Source organism: Gymnoscopelus microlampas (assembly GCF_963454915.1).
Source record: "Gymnoscopelus microlampas genome assembly, chromosome: 22".
Classification (NCBI taxonomy): Eukaryota; Metazoa; Chordata; class Actinopteri; order Myctophiformes; family Myctophidae; genus Gymnoscopelus; species Gymnoscopelus microlampas.
Window position 1 is genome coordinate 10,871,136 of NC_139959.1, and position 20,892 is coordinate 10,892,027.

Consider the following 20,892-nt stretch of genomic DNA (forward strand, 5'->3'; position numbering starts at 1 on the left):
GAGCAATCTAAAAAACCTGTAACGCAACATTCAGCACTTTCTCGTTTCACGGCAACAGCCATCTCATTTTCATAAATCTTTATTTGAGTCTTTTTTTTTCTTTCTTTTCTTACAAAACAAGTTGAATTGGCTGAATATTAATACTATGTGCCTGAGCCTGGAGGCTTTGGTGCAGAATATATCAACGTTTTTCCAGTTAATATCCAGGTTTAAAAGTCGCCTCCGTCTTTGAAGACTTGAGTTTTTCAACATGCTTGGGTCAAAAGCCGCCCCAGGATGAACGAGAAGCAGGAGATTGTTTTGTCCGCGCTAGAGTATAACGGAGAGTATGGGCGAAGATCTTTAGAAGGACCGTTAGCTCATGGGGGAAAAAACATGGCGTACTTGGAGAGTATGAGAGGGAAGGTCTTTTAGCTCCTGGGATAGAACATGGCATACTTGGAGGTCCGGAAGCCCAGCAAGTCCCTCATCTCGTTGCGAAATTTGGAGAGGTCCTGGCGCAGGTCGTTGAGGTTCTCCACTGTGGCCTGGTCCATGCTCTGCATCTTCTGCCGCGTGGAGGTCAGGTAGCGGTGCACCAGGCAACACATGATCTTCTGATAGTTCTGGTCACGCTTCTGCTTTAGGTTCTTCCATTCCTGTGTGGACGAGGACAGGAGAATTAGACAAGATAAAGCACGAGTGAACAGACACGGTTGGGACAATAGAGTTTATTTGAGCTTCTTACGGGTTCATTCTTACACTCTCAACAGTTAAATTATCATGACCGGTTTGTGATGTTATAAAAGCTGTTAAAGTAAGTTATGACATCATTATAACAGGTGTAATATTATAAAATCTTTATAATGGCGGTTATAAAAAAAACAGCTGTTGTGTTATTTATAACATCATTTTCTTGTATTCGCCTTGAGCAGTGGTGTAAAGCAACTAAGTACACCTACTCAAGTACGAGGTATTTTTTACTTTACTGGAGTATTTCCAAATTTTACTACATCTCAGAGACAAATATTGTACTTTTTTTTTTATTATTACAAAACATACATTAACCACTTCAACCCTATATATACTTCGGCTATTTTCAAAAGATTTGTAACATGACAAACTTGTGAAATTGGACATACTGCATTACTTTTGGTCCTTCAAGTATATTTTGATGCCGATACTTTTGTACTCTTACTATTCATTACTGGACTTTTACTTGTAACAGTATTGGTATTGATATTTTTACTTATAAAGTAAAACATGTCAGTATACTTCTTCCGCCACTGACCTTGAGGCTGTTCTGCCGCTTCATCTTGCCCGTGGAGGTGTGGGAGCAGACCCACTTGCTCATGCTGGTCAGCAGATAGCAGACGGTCTTCGGGGAGGGCAGGATGTTGAACGGCGGCGGCATGGTGCACTTATCATCAAAGTAGCTCAGCCACAGCTTGGCCCGGGCAAATTTCCACTCCTGGTCTTCGTGGTTCTGCAAGAGTTCCAGGAGACAGGGGGGTTAGCAAGAAGATAACGGGCTCTTTTAAAACAGCGCCGCGCGGCTGTGTTGCAGATAACGGCCCTTCCAGCAAAAAATCGTGACATGAAAAATCTGTTAAATCATTAAGGGCTGAGGTTCCGATTCTACAGAAATGTCTTCTAAATCCCAACAGTTTTCTAAAAAAACGTATGTTGCTATATCAGTGGTTCTCAAACTTTTTCATAATTGTCAAGGACCCCCAAAATGATATGTATTTGGCCGCGGACGCCCCATCTAAAAATAGTTTGTTCAAGGGACCCCCAGAAGCAAAGATTGGAGTTAAAAATGTTCGCTTTAAAAGAATACATATATTCAAAGATGCTCACAATTATTCAAAAATAGCAGATCTACAAGCTCGTAGCGCAGCACTCGTGCCGCGCTATGAGCTTGAAGATCTGCTATTTTTGAATAGCCAAAGTGTAAAATAATGCTTTTTAGCTCAAATCAAAAAAAATACACAGATGCATTCCCGGTCTTAATCGGTTAATTTAGGCTTAATACTGTGATGTGGGAATGGTGGAGTGTGATTATCAACTAGCTCTACATCCCCTTCTGGTCAAATTCTAAGAATGTGCAACCATGTGTGTGTTCGTGTGAAAAGAACTCCTGGAGCGGACAGATGTTTTGAGTGTTGTTTTACTGTGGATAGAAGACATAATAAACTGAACTCAAATCATTGCTCAAGGACAGTTGAAAATGTGAAACAACCTCTTCACAACACAATCGTAAGCTAAATTCTACAAGGAACACTGAATGGTAAATGAAAGGCAATTAAAACCGAACATTCAGCGAAAATAGCCGATCTACAAGCTCACCACACGTGAGCTTGTACTGTAGATCAGTTATTTTCATCAAAGAGATTTGGTATAGAGGGCAAATAGTATATACCTAGTACAGAGCCCTGGGGGACTCCGGTCAACTGAGTATATAGTGCCTTAAGTGGTTAAGGCTTTTCATCTCCTACACTGTGGACCTTCTTTAAACTAAAGTTTAAGTGGGAAACTGGTCAATAAAGTAAAGTCATTTACAGCTTTCAATACCGCTGTTAGCCGATAATTACCTACACTGTACACCCAGAGTGCTTACAATAGGCCTATATGTTCCTAATGAACCGTGAGTAAACCACTTAAATGCCCTTTAAGCCGTTATCTGGGCTCTGCTGTATCCTTATCATGAAAGCCTTATGTCTCATGTCAGCACTTTTTCAGGGGGAAAGTGCGTTTTTGTCGAGTTGCACGTCACTTTCCGCCAAAGCATGAATTAAAGGTTGGGTAAGTGATATTTTTGGGTTAAAACAAAAAGTATTTTGTTAAAAGGTTAAAGCACTATATTCTGATAGTAATCATTGCTATAGAGTGTTTGTTCAGTAACAGGAGTCTCCCCGTCTCTCCAGCTCTTTAATAAACAGAAAATACATTTTCCGGTAGGTGTCAAAATCTCAGCCAATCAGGAGAAAGTACGCATTTTAAGCTTCATTTTTATAGTGTTCCAGTTCCAATTTTGCCTGCTCATTTCTTAGTGTCATCACTTCCAATTTCACTTGTTTAATCTATATCCTGATTGAGTTCTCTATCCTGATTGGATAAAATTGGAAATGAAACTGAAACTGAAACGAAAATGCATTAGTCAATACGTTTTTACCGCATGCGAAAAGACGCACGAAACGAACTGATTGGAAAGAAAAACGCATCGCCACATCGCCGCACGGTAAATTCGGAGCCGGTGTGCATGAGGTCATTGAGAACCATGTGTTCATTTAAAAAATGATATTGTCTGTTTTTTCCGTGCGAAAAATCGCACCCTGTCTGCAAAGGCCTTTAGGCTTGCAACTTACAGCGATTTGTCTGAAGCTCTTGTGGAGCATGGCCACCAGCAGCTTGGTGAGGACAATGACCACCACGATGTTGTAGGTGCCCACGATCATCGCTCCCACGAAGGAGCGCAGCTCTTCGGTGTAGTCGATGCGGGTGACGAACAGTGCCACGTGTGCCAGGGAGAAGATGTACCAGAACAGAGCGTAGCAGGTGCCCAGGAACCTGTGACAGAGAGCAAGTGTGATTGATCATTAATGACCGTCTTGGCATTTAAGGTCTCTTAGATCCATTTCATAATATGATCAAACTATTTCTTCACCAATGACATACTGTGCAGTACATATAAAATCACAGACAACTTATGATTCACAGACACAACACTTTATAATGACTTCATTCCAGTGTATCAACCTGCGTTCATACCCTGGAGTAAGGCCACTGTCGTGTAAAGCATTGGTTCTCAAAGTGGGGTCCGGGGACCCCCAGGGGTACTTGAGGCCGGGGTTCCAGGGGGTCCCCAGCTAAATGATGGATAGGAACCAAATGGCCCCTTATGGTTCTGTAACTCTGAGAGTTAAATTAACATTGATTTTATAATATAAATTCGGGTCCCAGAGGTATAAATGCCATTAAATGGGGGTCCGTAGCCTAATACATGTCAAACTGGGGGTCCTTGACATTAAAATGGTTGAGAATCACTGCTAGAAAGCCGTATAAACCTTCTCTTATTGGTCCCTGGCTTATCTTTTCAAATGGGGGTCCGCGGGCTAATAAGTGTCAATTTGGGGGTCCTTGACATGAAAAAGTTTGAGAACCACTGGTGTAAAGCAAGCTTACCCGAAATAAGCTCACAATATAGACAGTGTCTGTCAAAGCCATGCAGGCTAACAGCTGTGTTTAGACTGTGCTATAATAATATACATCTTCATAACATCTCTAGACATGCATTTCTGAGCATTCATCATCATTATCGCTGTGCTAAACTGATAGATTGAGGTTAACTTGGCCCATACGAGTGGAATGCGTCGTTGCTCTGTTGTTGACAGAAGATGCCCTCACAGTCCATGGCCGGATCCTTGTTTTCCTTCTCTTTCTGGTCCTTGCCGTAAAGCTGCGTGAGTCCGATAGTGAAGGAGAACAGTACCAACATGAAGAGGCCCAGGAACTTCCCAAACTCCTGCAGCATCTGACCCATCGAGATCTATGGGGGGAGAGAATCATTAACGCCAGGAACGCACTTTAACCATTATTTTATGCTTTGGCTATTCAAAAATAGCAGATATACAAGCTCATAGTGTGGTACCGAGTGCCGCGCTACGAGTTTGTAGATCTGCTATTTATTATTTTAAATCTTTGAATATGTAATGTTTTTTAAAGCGAACATTTTTTAATCTTTGCTTCTGGGGATTCTACAAAAAAAAATGTATGTTGCTATATATATCAGTGGTTCTCAAACATGTCAAGGACCCCCAAAACGTATTTAGCCACGGACCCCATCTCAAAATATTTTGTTCCAGGGACCCCCTGAAGCAAAGATTTGAGTTAACAGTGTGTATATATATATATATATATATATTCAAAGATTTGCACACTCAAAAATTGCAGATCTACAAGCTCATAGCGTGGCACTCGGTGCTGCGCTATGAGCTTGTATATCTGCTATTTTTTATAGCCAAAGAAATCTGTGATTATTGCCTTGCAAGCTGGTGTAAAGCCACATTTATACTTCTGCGACAAAGTGTTGACATGTCACATAACACAACTGAAAATATGTGATTTTTGTTGCCAAAGCGTAAATCAGGCTTGTGGGCCAGGCCTCTCAGAAAAAAACAGGCAGAAGGCCTTTCTTTGATTCTGATTCTGATTACAGGTGTACTGCAAATGTGCCGGTCTGTAATCTTAAAAAGAGCCGGTGAATTGGGGATGGAACAAATGAGAATACGGAGAGGAAATCTACTCAGGAAATCAGCAGACTTGTTTATCTCTGCCTGGTAAGCACAGCTCTCAGACAGCAATTCTTGGGGGCAATTCACGTTTGTCTGTTAGTCATCAAGTCTGGAAGTCGATGTGCGATATATATTCTCAGAAAAGCAAATAAAGGTGGGCAGATAAATGTTGCAGATAGCACTCACCACCGTGCTCGTGTCTAGCAGAGAGTGGAAAAAAACAACCCATTCTGTCAGTTCTCTGAGATTGGCTGAGGGGAGAGAGAGATAAACACCGAGGAGGAATCCAGGAGAGGACAAATGACAGAGGAACTGTTCTGAGGTTCAGGGGCCTATTTATTTATAGACCTGAGTGGCTTATCTGTTCCCTAAGACCTGGGGATGCTCAAACCTAGGGCCCAGCACACTGTGCAAAACACCGGCACAGGGTGAAAAGACATTTTCAGGTATGCACACAAACACACACACACACACACGTCCAGTGTGAGGGATGGCCAGGCACCCTATACCTCAAGGTGAGTGGTGACCCAGGTTGTTTGCACTGAAACCCAGCCAGCATGTTTGGTGAGTGAGGAAGGTCCATTAGTGTGATTCATTCTCTTGTCATGTCTAACCCCCGCCCCCCCCCCCCCCCCCCCCCTTCACCCAATGTGTTCCTCTGTCTGATTTAGGAGCTGGGGTGTTCCCTGCTCCACTAGCCTGACAGCTATAGGTACTTTACTTGAACTGAAGTGAACAAACACAGCAGGAATTCAGCATGTCACAAGCTCTTGACACCGGCTTGGGGGTGGGGGTGGTACTGATGCCACTGGGTGGGTCATGGTTCTGTGCACACACATATTATGACCACGCTTGGAGCCAAAACGTGCTACGGTACACTAACCTGTGTGTCAGTGAGGTTAGGTCTGGGCCATGAGTGAGCTCATTCTGTACACATTGGTCATGTGGTTATAGCTACGCCCCCCCACCCACAACCGCACGCACACACACACACACACACACACACACACACACACACACACACACACACACACACACACACACACACACACACACACACACACACACTCACTCTTTCCAACCTTGGTAGGGGGTACTGCCCTGCAGCCCAGTGAGTTGGCCTCACTGGGAAAGACAGAATAATCAGAGAGGCATTCATTACTGCAACCCAAACAGTGCAGGCAGTCTGAACCCCTGACTCAGTAACGCTGTGTGCCTGCAGGTGTGTAATGTGTGTAGTGTGTGTGTGTGTGTGTGTGTGTGTGTGTGTGTGTGTGTGTGTGTGTGTGTGTGTGTGTGTGTGTGTGTGTGTGTGCGCACACACGCACATCTGTGGGTGTGTATGTTTGCATGCATGTGTGAGGGATTGCGTGCAAAAACCCACACAGATCACATAAGTTTGCTTATGGTAATGTTTGTGTGTCTGTGTGGCAAATGTGCGCGCAGGAGTTCAGGAGGTGTGTCTGCCATGTGAGTGCGTGCGTGCGCGAGTGTGGCTGGGAATACAGGAATACACAGCCACATCTCTTTCCAAGGCTAATAACTTTTCCATCCGCCAAGGCCAGACAGTGATGTCACAGAATAAATGAGTGAGTCAAAGAAAGCGAGAGAGAGAGAGAGTGGGGGAGATCGAGGGAGAAAAAGAGAGAGAGAGAGCAAGAGAGAGAGGAGGCAGAATGCAGAGTGAGGTATAGGTAACTAAAAAGCACTGTCTATAACAATCCACTGGAGTATCTTAGTGTTTAATGAGCCAACCACAAACGGTTATTTAACATAATGACAGGAAGGCGTCCCTGAGAGTGGAGTGACCTCACTACATACCTGTAAACTGCCTTATGTCATTAAAAAATTCACAGACTCCATGAGTGAGGCAAGCTTGTCGAGCGCTGCCAACAGAAAAAGCATCCAGCGAATTGCTGGCGAGGAAGATGATCTGTCCCCCAGCTGGATATACACTGCAGCCAGTGAAACGGCTTGTGTTCCTGATGCAATAAAAGGGGACACCTATTGGCCCGGGGAGTGTTGAAGGAATGTGAGTGGAATATTTAAACCAGATATTTGGACAAAACTGAGCAACAGAGGGAGATGGAAAACAATAGCAGGATGAGAGAGACATACTGTGAACAAAACAAAATCACAAGCGCACACACACACGCACAAATGCACGCGTGACACACATGCGCACGGCAAAAAAAAGCATTTTGTAAATATTATACCTGCTTGGAGATTGATGAATAGATGCAGAATACCATTGAGGTTTTTAGATGCTGACATGATGGCTTGCATCAACAGAGATGGACATTCAACTCTCTAAAGGGTTCCATTTGTATTGATAGAGTAGTGATGGGGGGTGATCAGTGGCGTAAATTGACTTTTTTCACTGTTTTAGAATACTAGAATACTGCATAAATATGCACACTTTGCAGCTGTTGCACAGATAGCTGCGCTTCTCGTCAATGAGTATTGCGGAAATTATATGGGGATATACTGTAATCCTATAGGCTACATAATATATTGGAAATGACAAAAATAAATAGAATAGCAGATGCATTTACTGTAATATAGGTGGCTATTTTTATGTATCAAAAACATAAATGAGGCCTGGACCACGGCGTGGTGGTCCAGCCACCCTACGCTGTAATGCCAGCCTGACAGCGTGTCACGGGTTCAAATCCCGACCCCAACGACCTTTGCTGCATGGCACTCCCCATTTCCTGTCAGTCTACTGTTCTATCAATAAAGGCATGAAAGCCCCAAAAAATCTTTAAAAAAAACATAACATAAATAAATGAACTTAAATGAATGAATGAATCCCCTCCTGGGGGCCCCCCTTGCGGTGGAAGTCCCGTGTATGGGTTTACATAACCCAGCAAACTCTAGGCAAATTACGCCACTGGGGGTGATTATGTTTTTATGATGCTGTGCTCTGCTGAGGAGGAACATTAGCGGCAGAGCACAGCATACACACACACAGTCAAATTCAGAGTTTTCTTTCAACTCTGAAAGTGTCTGAGACCCTTTCAGGGACACTTTTTACACTCACAGAATTCAATTGACACTCTGGATTTTGCTGCACATCTACAACTTTCATGCTGCGCTCAGTCTGAGGCTTCTGTTTATGCTTGTGATGATGATAAGCATGATGATTATTGGTTAGCACATCTGGGGTGTGTGTGTGTGTGTGTGTGTGTGTGTGTGTGTGTGTGTGTGTGTGTGTGTGTGTGTGTGTGTGTGTGTGTGTGTGTGTGTGTGTGTGTGTGTGTGTGTGTGCGCGAGAGATATTCAGAGAGAAAGATGATGATGATGGTGTCACGGTATCCATGACAACCTGCAATTCACTTAATGAAATTTCTACAAGCAATAATATGTGTGCATGTATGCGTGTAGTAACTAAGTACATGTACATCTCAGAGGAAAATATTGTACTTTTACTCCACTACAATTATATGAAAACTTTAGTTATTAGTTACTTTGTAGACTTTGAATATTATTACAAAAAACACAAACCACTTCAGCCCAAATATTTCGGGCCATTTGATCTTTAAGCTTGTAGATTGGCTATTTTCAAAATATTTTGTATACATTTTGAACTTGCAATGGGATATTCTGTACAACAATGAGTACTTTTACTTTTGGTACGTTAAGTGTATTTTGATGCCTATACTTTTGTACTTTACTGAAGTACATTTTGAATACGGGACTTCTACTTGTAAGAGAGTATAATGTCCATTGCAGTATTGATACTTTTACTTAACCCATTAAGACCGGGAACGCATCTGTGTCATTTTAAATTTCTTTGGCTATTCAAAAACACCAGATATACAAGCTCATAGCGTGGCACCGAGTGCTGCGCTACAAGCTTATAGATCTGCTATTTTTGAAAAATCGTGAAATTTGAAAGTTTGAGAACCACTGATGTAGCAACATGGGTTTTTAAAAAAAAAACTGTTAGGATTTAGAAGAGATTTAGTAGAATCGGCCTCAGGCCTTAATGGGTTAAGTAAAACATGAGTACTTCTTCCATCACTGCTGGTCTCCTACCTGCAGTGGTCCCAGTATAGAGCTGGTGGTGTACATGAAGAACAGCCTCAGGTAACTGAGGACATTGGCGAAGGCGAACAGCCCCTCCGCCACCAGGATGGGATGGAAGGCATCCCAGTGCTTCCTCTCTGTCTCTTCCACATTGTTGAACTATACCCAAAAGAGAAGAAGACAAAACACATTCCTGATGTACAGACATGCAGCTTGAATGCACTAAAGATTATAATCCTCTTAAGTGCAACTCAGTACGATGGACAAGGGGGTTCAAGAGGGATTGTTGAGCACTGCTGAAAGTGTTTGAGTAGAGGATGACGTGTTCAACTCGGCATGAAAACGTACTTGGTGCTGATTCAAGAATAAAAGAAAAAAGCATTAATGTGTTATATTTTGTGGGACAAGTAGAGAGTAAATGAAGAATTTCCTTCCATAATGAGATGAAGTAAAACAAAACTAAAAGAGTGGCCAGAGATAACTAAATGATAACGCTACAGACTAGACTTTATATTTCTGAGATACTATAATGATACACTTCAGGAAAATAAATGCCCATCCCATTCCCAAAGTAGAAAGTGAAATGAAGCAGTGGAATTCTAATCTTCTACTCGAGCAGTTTTCAATTAAGTCATATTAATTGTAACACATATCAATACATAAAGCTGCCACACAGTTAACCACGAGTGCTGTAATTATCTCTCTCCTAAAGTGTACTGTATACACTACTACAGTGTGTTTGTGTGTGTGTGTGTGTGTGTGTGTGTGTGTGTGTGTGTGTGTGTGTGTGTGTGTGCGTGCGTGCGTGCGTGCGTGCGTGCGTGCGTGCGTGCGTGCGTGCGTGCGTGCGTGCGTGCGTGCGTGCGTGCGTGTGTGCGCGCGCGCGTGTGTGTGTCCGTGTGTGTGCGTGTGTACCTTGCTGTGTGACACTATTTTGAGGGCGAATGTGGCGAGATAAAGCGAGTTCATGACAAAACTCAGCTGGTTTCTAGACTCCTCCAGAAAGTCTTCTAGGCCCTCATACCAAAGCCGCTTTACATCCGACCACACCATGCCTAGGAAAAAGAGAAATTTACCATCACATACAGTACAGTATACCGTATACTCTCTGATGGAAAAGGCATTTCTCCATTCTCTCGTCTCTGACATTCTAACAATCTATTTTCCAGACCCAAACAGTCATCCCACAAAGACGCCCCAAGGGGAAACGACTGTTGTGAGACATAGACAAAGAACTTCTGGGTGGAATCTACATGACCTGTGGGATTTGGATGTGTGTGGGTTTTCAAATTGAGTGTTTGCGTAGTCATGCAACTATGATATCAATTCCACAATGATCTGAACAGATGTGTGTAGTAATATTGCACAGATTTTTAAAGATACTTTAAAAGAAAAACTTTTTTTTCCCCGAAAGAGCCAAAGAATCATCTAGGCCTGTCACAAGTATTACATAATAATTGCTAAATCGCAATTATTTGTGCTAATCGCAATTATTCTGCATAATCGTCATAATCGTTTCCATCCTATATTAAATGTGGCTTAAGGGACAAGAACTGACAGATACAGAGAGCTCCATATATGGGCATATCAGTTAGATCGGCGGTACAACGTAGATGCCTGTAGTGTTGAAAAATGTTCAGCAGATCTCACACCATATTGTGGTGCGTTGTGAGCTTGTAGACCAGCTATTTACACTATTCTTTAACACATTTTGAGTATAAAATGATTAGATATGGCCTATTCTGGCCATAGTACACTATTTATTTTGAGTATTGATATCAGTCATTTCTTTGTATATTTAAGTTATTTGTCATATCTGCCCCATGCAATTTTTGTTTACAACGCCTAAAAGCCAAACAGAAATGTAATTTCTATGTTCCAATGTTCGATGGAAAAACACAATTACATTGTTAATCACAATTATTTGTATGACAATTAATCATCAAGTGAAATGATCGTGATCGTTACAGCCCTGTCTTCAAAATATAGTGTGACTGAGGTTTGACTCCATCTGTTAACAAAGGCACAATGTCAGAATCTCCAATGGCGTCAGTGTAAATACCCACACTGCAGTCTCCGCCTTAAACGAGATCTGCTCAATTTGTTTGTTATAATAGGTCTTACATGGGGTTGAACCTGACGAGTGACAGGCTTTAGGACAGGAAGGTCAACAACGGGCTTTCAATGTGGCCAGTGTTCTAAAGCCTGGTTTGGCCCCATCTCTCCTGGGCATTGTGTCTGGCTCTGAATGAGTTCCATTGATTTGGACTCCGGTGTTCCAGGGATCAGGTTTGTTTTACTATGGAAATATTGGATAGGAGGAGCAGTTCAGGAATATCATATGCTCTATACTGCATGTGGATACAGAGACACACAAACACACTCGCACGCGCGCATGCATACACACATACACGCAACACACACATTAGTGGTGGGAAAAAACATTCAATTCAGTGAACGAACGTTTTCGTTCACGTTCACGGCAATGATGGAGGGAGGGGATGGGGGCATGCACGATAGCGCGAACGTAACAGTTTCAGAGAGTGAACGAGCTCGTTCACGTTCACGGCAAAGAACTAGAATCGATCATGACCGATACATCACTCACACACGCACACGCACACACACACACACACACACACACACACACACACACACACAGCATCTGATTTTCCCAATAATGTGAGGCATCTCACTCCAGGGACTCACAGAACGGAGACAGCAGGAAGGAAGACAATGGACAACAACAGGAACAATGGGAAAGATAACGAATGAAGTGATGCTCTCTGCCACAGAGAGCATCAGGCAGGCACACAGAAGCTTACAGCTGCTCACAGCCCCCCTTCACATCCTGACAAAAAGATCTTCTGAGATCTCACAGAGTGAGAGTGAGGCAGCCTGATTATTATTAGAAATATTACACTTGCTATTGAACTCATCCATGGGTACTTTTGTTGATGCGGCAGCGGGTCACCCGAGCATGAAGACTGCACGTACCTCTCTGCATTACCACTTGCAGCAGAGTTACTTTGGAATGACGGGAGAGATTAGAATAAATAAATACAAAAAGACGGATGGGGCTCACTCAATGATGTGTCTGTTTCGTGTTACTAAAGGCATCTTTCCCCCCTCTAGTGGGCTGTCTCTGTGTGTGGGGGCAAGACAATGCTATGGTTGCTAGTACCCAACATGCTCCGCTGCCGAACCCAGCTCCTTGTGACTCACAACTCCCTACATAACAGTGAATAATAGAAGTAAAAAGTGTCATTTCATTACCTGCCAGGTACAGTTATTTGGTTGATTTATCAAATGCAGTGAAACGTCAGGCAACGGGACTGTGTCCATAATGCTTTGTGTATACGGTGGGGGAGGGGGTGTGATGCTCCGACCAAGCAGAGACAAGTATCTGTGCTGAGAAGGCAGGGCCATTAGGGTGATTGAATGATCATGCTAATGGTTTCTTGGCAGAGAAATGCAGAAGGACTCTCCCCCAGAGATCCGAGCCAGTCCATTCCTCACTGTCGGCATAGAGGGCCTCATTTGAATAGATAGAGATGAATAGATGCAATATGTGTGTGTCTACTGTATGTGTACTGTATGCATCCATGACTGTATATGTCTCAGTGTGTGTGTGTGTGTGTGCGCGTGTGCGTGCGTTTAGCTGATAGGCTAGTTGGGAGCGTGGCCGTGGAGGGGCTGTTTTTGTAAGCTGCTCATTTGGTAGCAGCATTGACAGATGCAATCAAGCAGGGCTTTCAGTGCACTGGTCTAGAAACAGCCATTTGTTACTTTTTGCCTGATAGAATTACGGGTGCAGAAGGCTGGACCACTGACTGGAATCACTGCTGATCTGCACTCTGCTATGCAACTCATTGTGATTCTGCTCCGTGCAATCTTATTCTGATGCTGTTTTTAGCCCTGGGCTCCATGCAATGAGGCTGATATGCGAGCATATAGAATAGCTTCTCAGGGCCTGGACGGCTGGCGTATAGCGGTCAAGGCACCTAGGCTCAATGTAGCCTGACAGCGCGTTGCGGGTTCGGGGCCCGAGCCCAACGGCCTTTGCTGTATATCTCTCCCCATTTTCTGTCAGCCTACTGTCCTATTATCAATAAAGGGATAAAAGCCCCAAAATAAATCTTTAAAAAAAAAAGAATAGCTCCTTAGAGAAATCAGATGCTCAGGAATTATGTCATTATGTAAATGTAATGATTCCACATCCACCCACACAACCACACAAAAACACACACCACACACACAGCAAGCACACACGCCTCAAGGATACCTCGCTAACTGCATGTGAGTCGAGCTGAGACGAAGATGGGCGAGAAGCTCACCTACGATCCAGAGAATGAGCAGCAGGTCGATCATCTCCAGCGCGGGGCCCATGGTGTTCTTCTTGTCCTCGTTGTAGACCAGCGAGTACAGGTTCAGCAGCAGCAGGAAGGTGAAGTAGGACGCGCTGTGAATGATGAACTTGACGAACGGCGTGTGGATGATCTGGCCCACGCGGGAGCGCGGCACCAGCAGGTAGCAGACGGACAGCAGCGGCCACAGCACGGCCACGCTCAGCACCGTGCCCATCTTCAGGCAGGTGTGCTTGCGGCGGTAGCTGGCCGTCTCGCCGAACCACACCGTGTTGAGGAACTGCTGGCAGTTAGACTGGGCCACGAACTGTGGGAAGGAAGAGTGAGAGGAATGCCAGTCAACTGGCCTGCTACCAAAATGCATCATGGGACCCATTTGGTGATTACAGCAACCTTTCAGTTTCAAATAAATTATTGCAAAATCCATTCTAGTGTGTAATATTTCACAGCGTGGCTCTAAATAGCTGGCCAAAGTGCTACTCCAACTACATCAAATCCACAAATTTAACATGTCTTAGTGGATGGGAAATAAATTGAACCAAGCAAATGATTAGCCTTCTCATACAAAGTCTTCACTATGTACAGAAGCTTCCTTATTAGAATCAGAATCAAGAATCGGAATACTTTTTATTGCCAGGTATGTTTGCGCCTATGCAGAAATGGTCTGTTATTAGCCTTATTCTTCCACTTGAGTAACAAATGGCATGCTAAGATTTGATATATGACCCGAACACTTCACAAAGAGCTATCCCAGTTGTAAATTATCTCACAGCTTAAAAGGGCTAGAATCGCTCACTGTCTATCTCTGGCTGTTGTTGCCGGGAGGAAGCACTTCATCGTCCCAAAGTCATATTTCCTGAAGACAGGGAGTGGAGGAACAGATGTGGTGAGAGACACACTGTCTGAATTACGATAAATAAAGAATGACTAACTACGGACTGCATTTGTATTTTCTCTGTCTAGGAATATTTACAACTATCCTCCTGTGCTGTTTACCGACCTACCACTCAAGACATCCAATAATAACAAAATTTACGTTTCCTGGATAATCAGAGGAGGTAATTGCTGGAGCAAGCCACCCATTACGCCTGTAATAACCGAAGCAGCTGCTTTACTCTGCCTGTTCCGAGCTTGGCTGCTCCATCGACCCCGCTCTCTCACCTCCTTTTGGTTGTACTTGATGGCAAGCTTGAGTCGACTGAGATTCATGCGTTCCTCCAGCAGGCCTCTCTTGTCGACGGGATCCTCGCTGGAGGTGTGGTTGAGGATGACCTCTAGCTCTCTGGAGTTCCTCGCCTGAGCCAGGAGATCCTTGGCAAACATCTTGCACTGCTTGGCCAGCGCCTCGTAGTCATTCCTGCAGCAGCAGACATGTTTTTAGCCATAAACGACCGTGATGGTCATCTGCTCCATCCATACAGAGGGGATTTTGATTTATATTATATGAGTGTGTGGGTGTACCTGTGCGTGCGCAGCGCGTCAACAGATCAGACAGACATGCTGTGACAGGATAGATAATAGAGAGATGTAGAGCTTGCCTCTGCTCAGCGACTGATAGTTATCGTACCTGAACTCCACCTCCACCAGGCTGAGCTCCTTGAGGTCTGTGCTCAGCTCAAAGGCCCTGAGTATGGGATCTTCTTCAGTTAGCATGATCAGAGAGGGACTGGCTAAGCACCGGTAGATGTCTAGACGAAACCTAGGTGAGAGAGAGAGACAGGGGATACGCGTAAGGTGAGGGGAGTTAAACAGGAGGGAGAGCAGCAGAAGCAGGAGCGAATATAGAATGGTGGAAGGTCATCTACAAGGGAAGTCTGGGATGTCTCTGGTAGAACTGTTACCTCCGCGACCCGATTCCGGATAAAAGGATGGAGATGGATGGAGATGGTCATCTATGAGATGAGAAAAAAGACGAAGAGAGAGGTAGAAAAAGAGAATTGTAGAGAGGGTGGAAACGAAAGGTGATGGAGGGGTAGCAGCGGATAGAGGAGAATGCAGAATGATGGACAAGAGAGATGCGAACGAGTTATGATGAGAAAGGTGGAAACGAGGATGAAAGCAACAAAACAGAAAACAGAAAAAGGGATGCTTTCAAGAGATTGCCAAAAAGTTGTAAACATTCAGCCCTCTGGCTATCTCAGCTGTTATCAGCGAAACCTCCTTTGACTTTTTAATGATTTTTTCTGTTTCCCCTCTTATCTCAGATCGGACGATATATATAAAAAATCACACCCAGTGTGAAGTGGGCGGTGTGTGGTCATCACAACATGACTCACTTAAAAAAGGATGAATGATTTATTTTTAAGTCCATACTGCTATTCATAGGGCTGCACATGTGTCATGTGTTTCGCTAGCCAATCACAGTCCTGAATTTGCAAAGTCAGCCAATCACATTACAGCTAGTGGTGATGACACTAGCTGTAATGTGATTGGCTGACTTTGCAAAAGTACAGATTTGCATTGACTGTGGAAGGGTTAGGGGTGTAGACTGCGTTGTAGACTATTGGCCAATCACGGTGCAGGATTGGTCAGTGTCCAAAACTCACTTATAGGGGGCGGTTACACCGCCCCCAAAAAACGATATAGTAATATATAGTGAGCACATTACTGCTATAAGCATATAAAGTAAAATATAAAAGAAATGGTCCAGTATAACTCATTCTGGCTGGTGCTGTTGAGAATGGCTCTAATGTCGGCAGGGTTAAAGGACTGATCGACCCTGTGGTAGTGCCGTGCCTGTGCTAAAAGCCTATCCATTTGTGGTATTGTAAGAAGCTTTGAATAAAACCTTCATTTTATAGGCATGTGCACGATACTAAATCACCTCTATTCCGATGTTTAGGTGACAGACCGACATTCAGGATGTGCTGTAAACCTGGTCAGTGTCTGAGAACCTTGCCATAAGAAGACGTTTTGTTTGACAAGATGATTCATGGCTGTTTTTCATTTAAACCAATGATACCAGAGCAAAGACCAAAACAATGTTCACTATGAAGCAACACAGACACAAACTATTTTTTGAGGGATGGCACTGCTGGGAATTGATCCAAGCTCCTCCCAGACATTGTGTTTGTGTGTTCAATAGCTTCCCACTGATCATAGTACTTGGGATGGGTTAAATGCATGGGACAAATTCCAGGCCAAATATACTTGGAAAATTAAACTTTCTCTTCCCCTTAATCACCATTTTTTAAGAAATAGCAAAAATTGCACATCTACAAGCTCACAACGGGCCACATCACGACCTGTTGAGAGCCTGTAAGATTGGCTATTTTCACTATTGTTGGTATTGTTGCTATTGTTGACCTATACCTGGAGTGACGCAGGCTGTCTTTCTTGTTCTTGGCATTGCAGAGAGTGCACTCGCAGCCCACGGCATGTGGCCGGGGCAGCGATATGTCCTGTTTCAGCAGCATGGTCAGGATCTCATAGTTGTTCCTGTGGGCGGCCAGGATGACCGGAGCCACGTCCATGGTGGTGGAGTACTCTGGGTTCTGAATCCGTTGCATCAGTTTCTGGAAGACAGGGAAACAGACCAATCAGCATCTGCATTGAGGCTGAATCTGGCATCATTCAAACATGCAGATAAATATAAATTAGCTCGAGATTATATCCCAAAGTAAAATAAATAAATGTAATTTCACAAATGTAACATACATATAAATGTATATATATTGTATCTCTGTTAAAACTCAAATGCTGGTGACTAAAGCCTAAATCATTCTTGATTGTGCTCGCGAAAAACATGAGATTTTTGTTGAAAAGTGAAATATAATTTAGGATTTAGTATTGATGGGACTAACAGCCATTGTGGGTTTGCAAGATCTCCTCGGCCGGTGGTTGAGAAGGATGTCCACGGCGCCCACCACCTCCGAGTCTATGGCCACTAGCAAGGCATCCGTCGCCTGCACAAAACACAGCGCGTGCACACACACACACACACACACACACACACACACACACACACACACACACACACACACACAGACACAGACACAGACACAGACACACACACACACACACACACACACACACACACACACACACACACACACACAGTTATAAAATATATGGCATTAGAATTCATAACATGAAAAGACACAGAGGCCAACCGGGTGATAAAAGCAGATAAAAATCGGTGCTTCTAGGATTAGCGTGAATATAGGCTTAAAAAGGAAGAAGAGATCCGAGCACTGAAAAAGAAATTGAGGAAAGGATTAAAACAAAGTTTATTCCATAAATTGCCAACATGTTTCAACCAGTTAAGGTCTTAATCAGTTCTCGCCCTGATGAAGACCTTAATTGGTCGAAACATGTTGGCATTTTTTATAGAATAAACTTTGTTTTAACTTTACATCCTCTCCTCTACATATTTTGAGTGCTCGTCGTGCTCGGATCCCTTCTTCCTTTTTTAGAATCCAAGACATATTGAAGTGATGTCACATCTATGCATCACAAGGAAAGGGAAACAACAATAGTGTAATGTGTACCGTGTCATTTCCGTGTCCATGTATTTGTATGTGTGTGTGTGCGGTACCTGGCAGCCATGCTCCAACAGAAGTTGCAGTATGTCCAGGCACTCATTCTCGATGGAGATGGTGACAGCGTCTCGGCCCAACACGTCAACGCAGTTGATGTTGATCTCGCCGTGTCGCTTTTCCTCCAGCAACTTCTTCACCATGTAGTAATCACCTGAGAGGCACAGGAGCGCCACGGTCATACGGCCAAGTATAGATGGGGCTTAACGATGACTACACAACTACTACAAAACATAGGAATTACAAGAACACTCGCCCCAAAACACGCTCGCCCTGGGTCAAATCCGGCGACCTCGGAACGGTCGCCACCAGGTATTCCTAAACGTAACCTCATTAAAACTATGCCTAAAGCTAACCTTATTCCTAAGCGTAACCTCAGTAAAACTATGCCTAAAGCTAACCTTATTCCTAAGCGTAACCTCAGTAAAACTATGCCTAAAGCTAACCTTATTCCTAAGCGTAACCTCAGTAAAACTATGCCTAAACCTAACCTTATTCCTAAGCGTAACCTCAGTAAAACTATGCCTAAACCTAACCTTATTCCTAAGCGTAACCTCAGTAAAACTATGCCTAAACCTAACCTTATTCCTAAGCGTAACCTCAGTAAAACTATGCCTAAAACTAACATTATTCCTAAGCGTAACCTCAGTAAACTATGCCTAAACCTAAACTTTTTCCTAAACGTAACCTCAGTAAAACCATGCCTAACCCTAACCTTATTCCTAACCTTAACCTCAGTAAAGCAAATACAAGAATACAAGAACCACTGGGGGCGAGCGGTCGGTGAAAGAAATGGGGGCGAGTGTGTTTTGGGGCGAGCGTTCCGGTTACCACTCATAAGACTTGCAGAAATTGTGAAATATCATTAGAGCATGCATGGACTATTGACTAATTCTTGACTAGTTCTATTCCTATTTGACAAATATACATACATCTATGGATATCCATTACATATCATGTCCATTCACGTTGTTTGTTCTATAATGTCCTTGTTCAGTGATGTGTCAGTGAATCCGTCAGGAATACTTTCAGAAAAGCCCAGGCTAAACTGAATGAATATAACCCGAGCCCTGTGGGCAAACTTCCAGAGTACATGTAGGCAGCTGCCCAAAGTATTTCACTGCAGTCGGAGAGTTCAACTTGATAGCTGGCCATGCAGAAAATCTATCACTCTGGAAGGCAAAGCAGAAATGATAGCTTACATGATAGGAAAGTATTATGTAATGTTGATAGCCTACGGCAAAATCATCAGTGTTCATTTATCCCTTTGTAACTCAGAGAGTGTACAACCACTCGGTTACATTTTGAACAGTCTCAGAGTTAAATTTACAGAGGATCTTAGTGCAGGGGTCTTCAACGGTTTTCAGTCCAAGGACCCCTTAGGTGAGAGAGAGAGATGAAGCAGGGACCCCCCCCCCCCCCCCCCCACACTACATATTGCACATACTGTCAATGTGTAGCGTTGTGTTGGATTCATGTTAACGTGTAAATTATTTTCAGACAGTTAACCACTTAAATCCTCAATACTTGTGCTTTGTCTGCTCTTTTTTCTCCCTACACCAAACCTCTTCTGCAAGGCGTTGTGAGCTTGTAGATCTGCTGTTTACGGCTAAAGTTCCCCCCGGAATAGGGATGCTAGGGTTCAAGTGGTTAATGTACAAAAAAACGTTCCTATCAGTCAAAGATTTGGTGGGCCGCCTGTAGTAACTCTGAGGACCCCCTGTTGAAGACCCATGTCTTAGTGCATATACAAAAGATATCTGTCTATGCCTAATGATCCTAACCCACCATTGTGTCACCATGGAGGTGGTTGTTCTACCTTCAGTTGACCAATAATACAACAACCTGTATTACTGTGAATCTGTAAGAAAGCCAAATGTCTACTGAGTCAGGACCCCAATGGAAACAATAGTGCTTTCTTGGGTTTAATCCGACCTTTTGGCATCCTTTTGTATTGAACTGTAGCCTACTTTCTGTGCTTTTGTTTTGCAAACTGTCTGTACAGTATTGAATCAATCAATCAATCAATCAATCAATCAATCAATCAATCAATTAATCAGTCAGTCAATCAGTCAGTCTGACTGTCTGTTATCAATCAGTCTGACTGACTGGTAAAATAACAGACAGAGCAACTCACCTTTCTCACAGGCCAGCAGGTAGAGCTTCTCGTCCAGCGTGGTCTCCTCCTTCACCTCCCTCACGTCTTTCAGGGCCAAGAATGTATCCGGAGAGGAGGAGGCGTCCGTGCCCTGGTACAGAGCTGCCATGACGACGGAGAGCGAGGACGGCACAGAGAACACACTGATGTGCATCCCACTAGTTAGTCTAAACGACGCGCGGCTATTAGATCTACGCAAAGAGGCACCCCGTCGGCCCGTCCAGTCACATGGGATGATGATGATGATGATGGTCGACACGGAGGAGAAACAACAAGGCCTTGGTTGCTGTTGTTGTTGTTGTTGTCGATTCGTTTCTCCACAGCAACGCGGCGTCCTCCCGTCCGACACAACACGCCGATGTCCCGTTATTGCGCTCGCATCTCTCCGTGCCGCCGTGCGTCTGCGGGGTTTGATACTTTATACCTCTGGTTCGGCGGGCAGAGCGGTCGCGGTGAAACCATGAGAGACGCAGCTCATCGTGTCCCGTGTGTTGTTTACAACAGGCACCATTTTTTCCTCTTTC

General features: G+C 43.8%; 1 protein-coding gene across 1 annotated transcript; it reads right to left on the reverse strand.

Moving 5' to 3' along the window:
- Positions 1-198: 198 nt before the first annotated feature.
- On the reverse strand, positions 199-20,613 carry trpc1 (transient receptor potential cation channel, subfamily C, member 1). The gene is made up of 13 exons (XM_084048089.1): positions 20,348-20,613; positions 18,210-18,364; positions 17,476-17,577; positions 16,985-17,187; positions 15,240-15,371; positions 14,834-15,029; positions 13,643-13,979; positions 10,221-10,360; positions 9,315-9,464; positions 4,341-4,528; positions 3,348-3,549; positions 1,271-1,465; positions 199-638 (listed from the first exon to the last, which is right to left on the reverse strand). Exons 1-13 carry the CDS (start codon positions 20,520-20,522, stop codon positions 411-413), a joined length of 2,403 nt encoding a protein of 800 aa, XP_083904215.1. The 5' UTR covers positions 20,523-20,613; the 3' UTR covers positions 199-410.
- Positions 20,614-20,892: the final 279 nt, after the last annotated feature.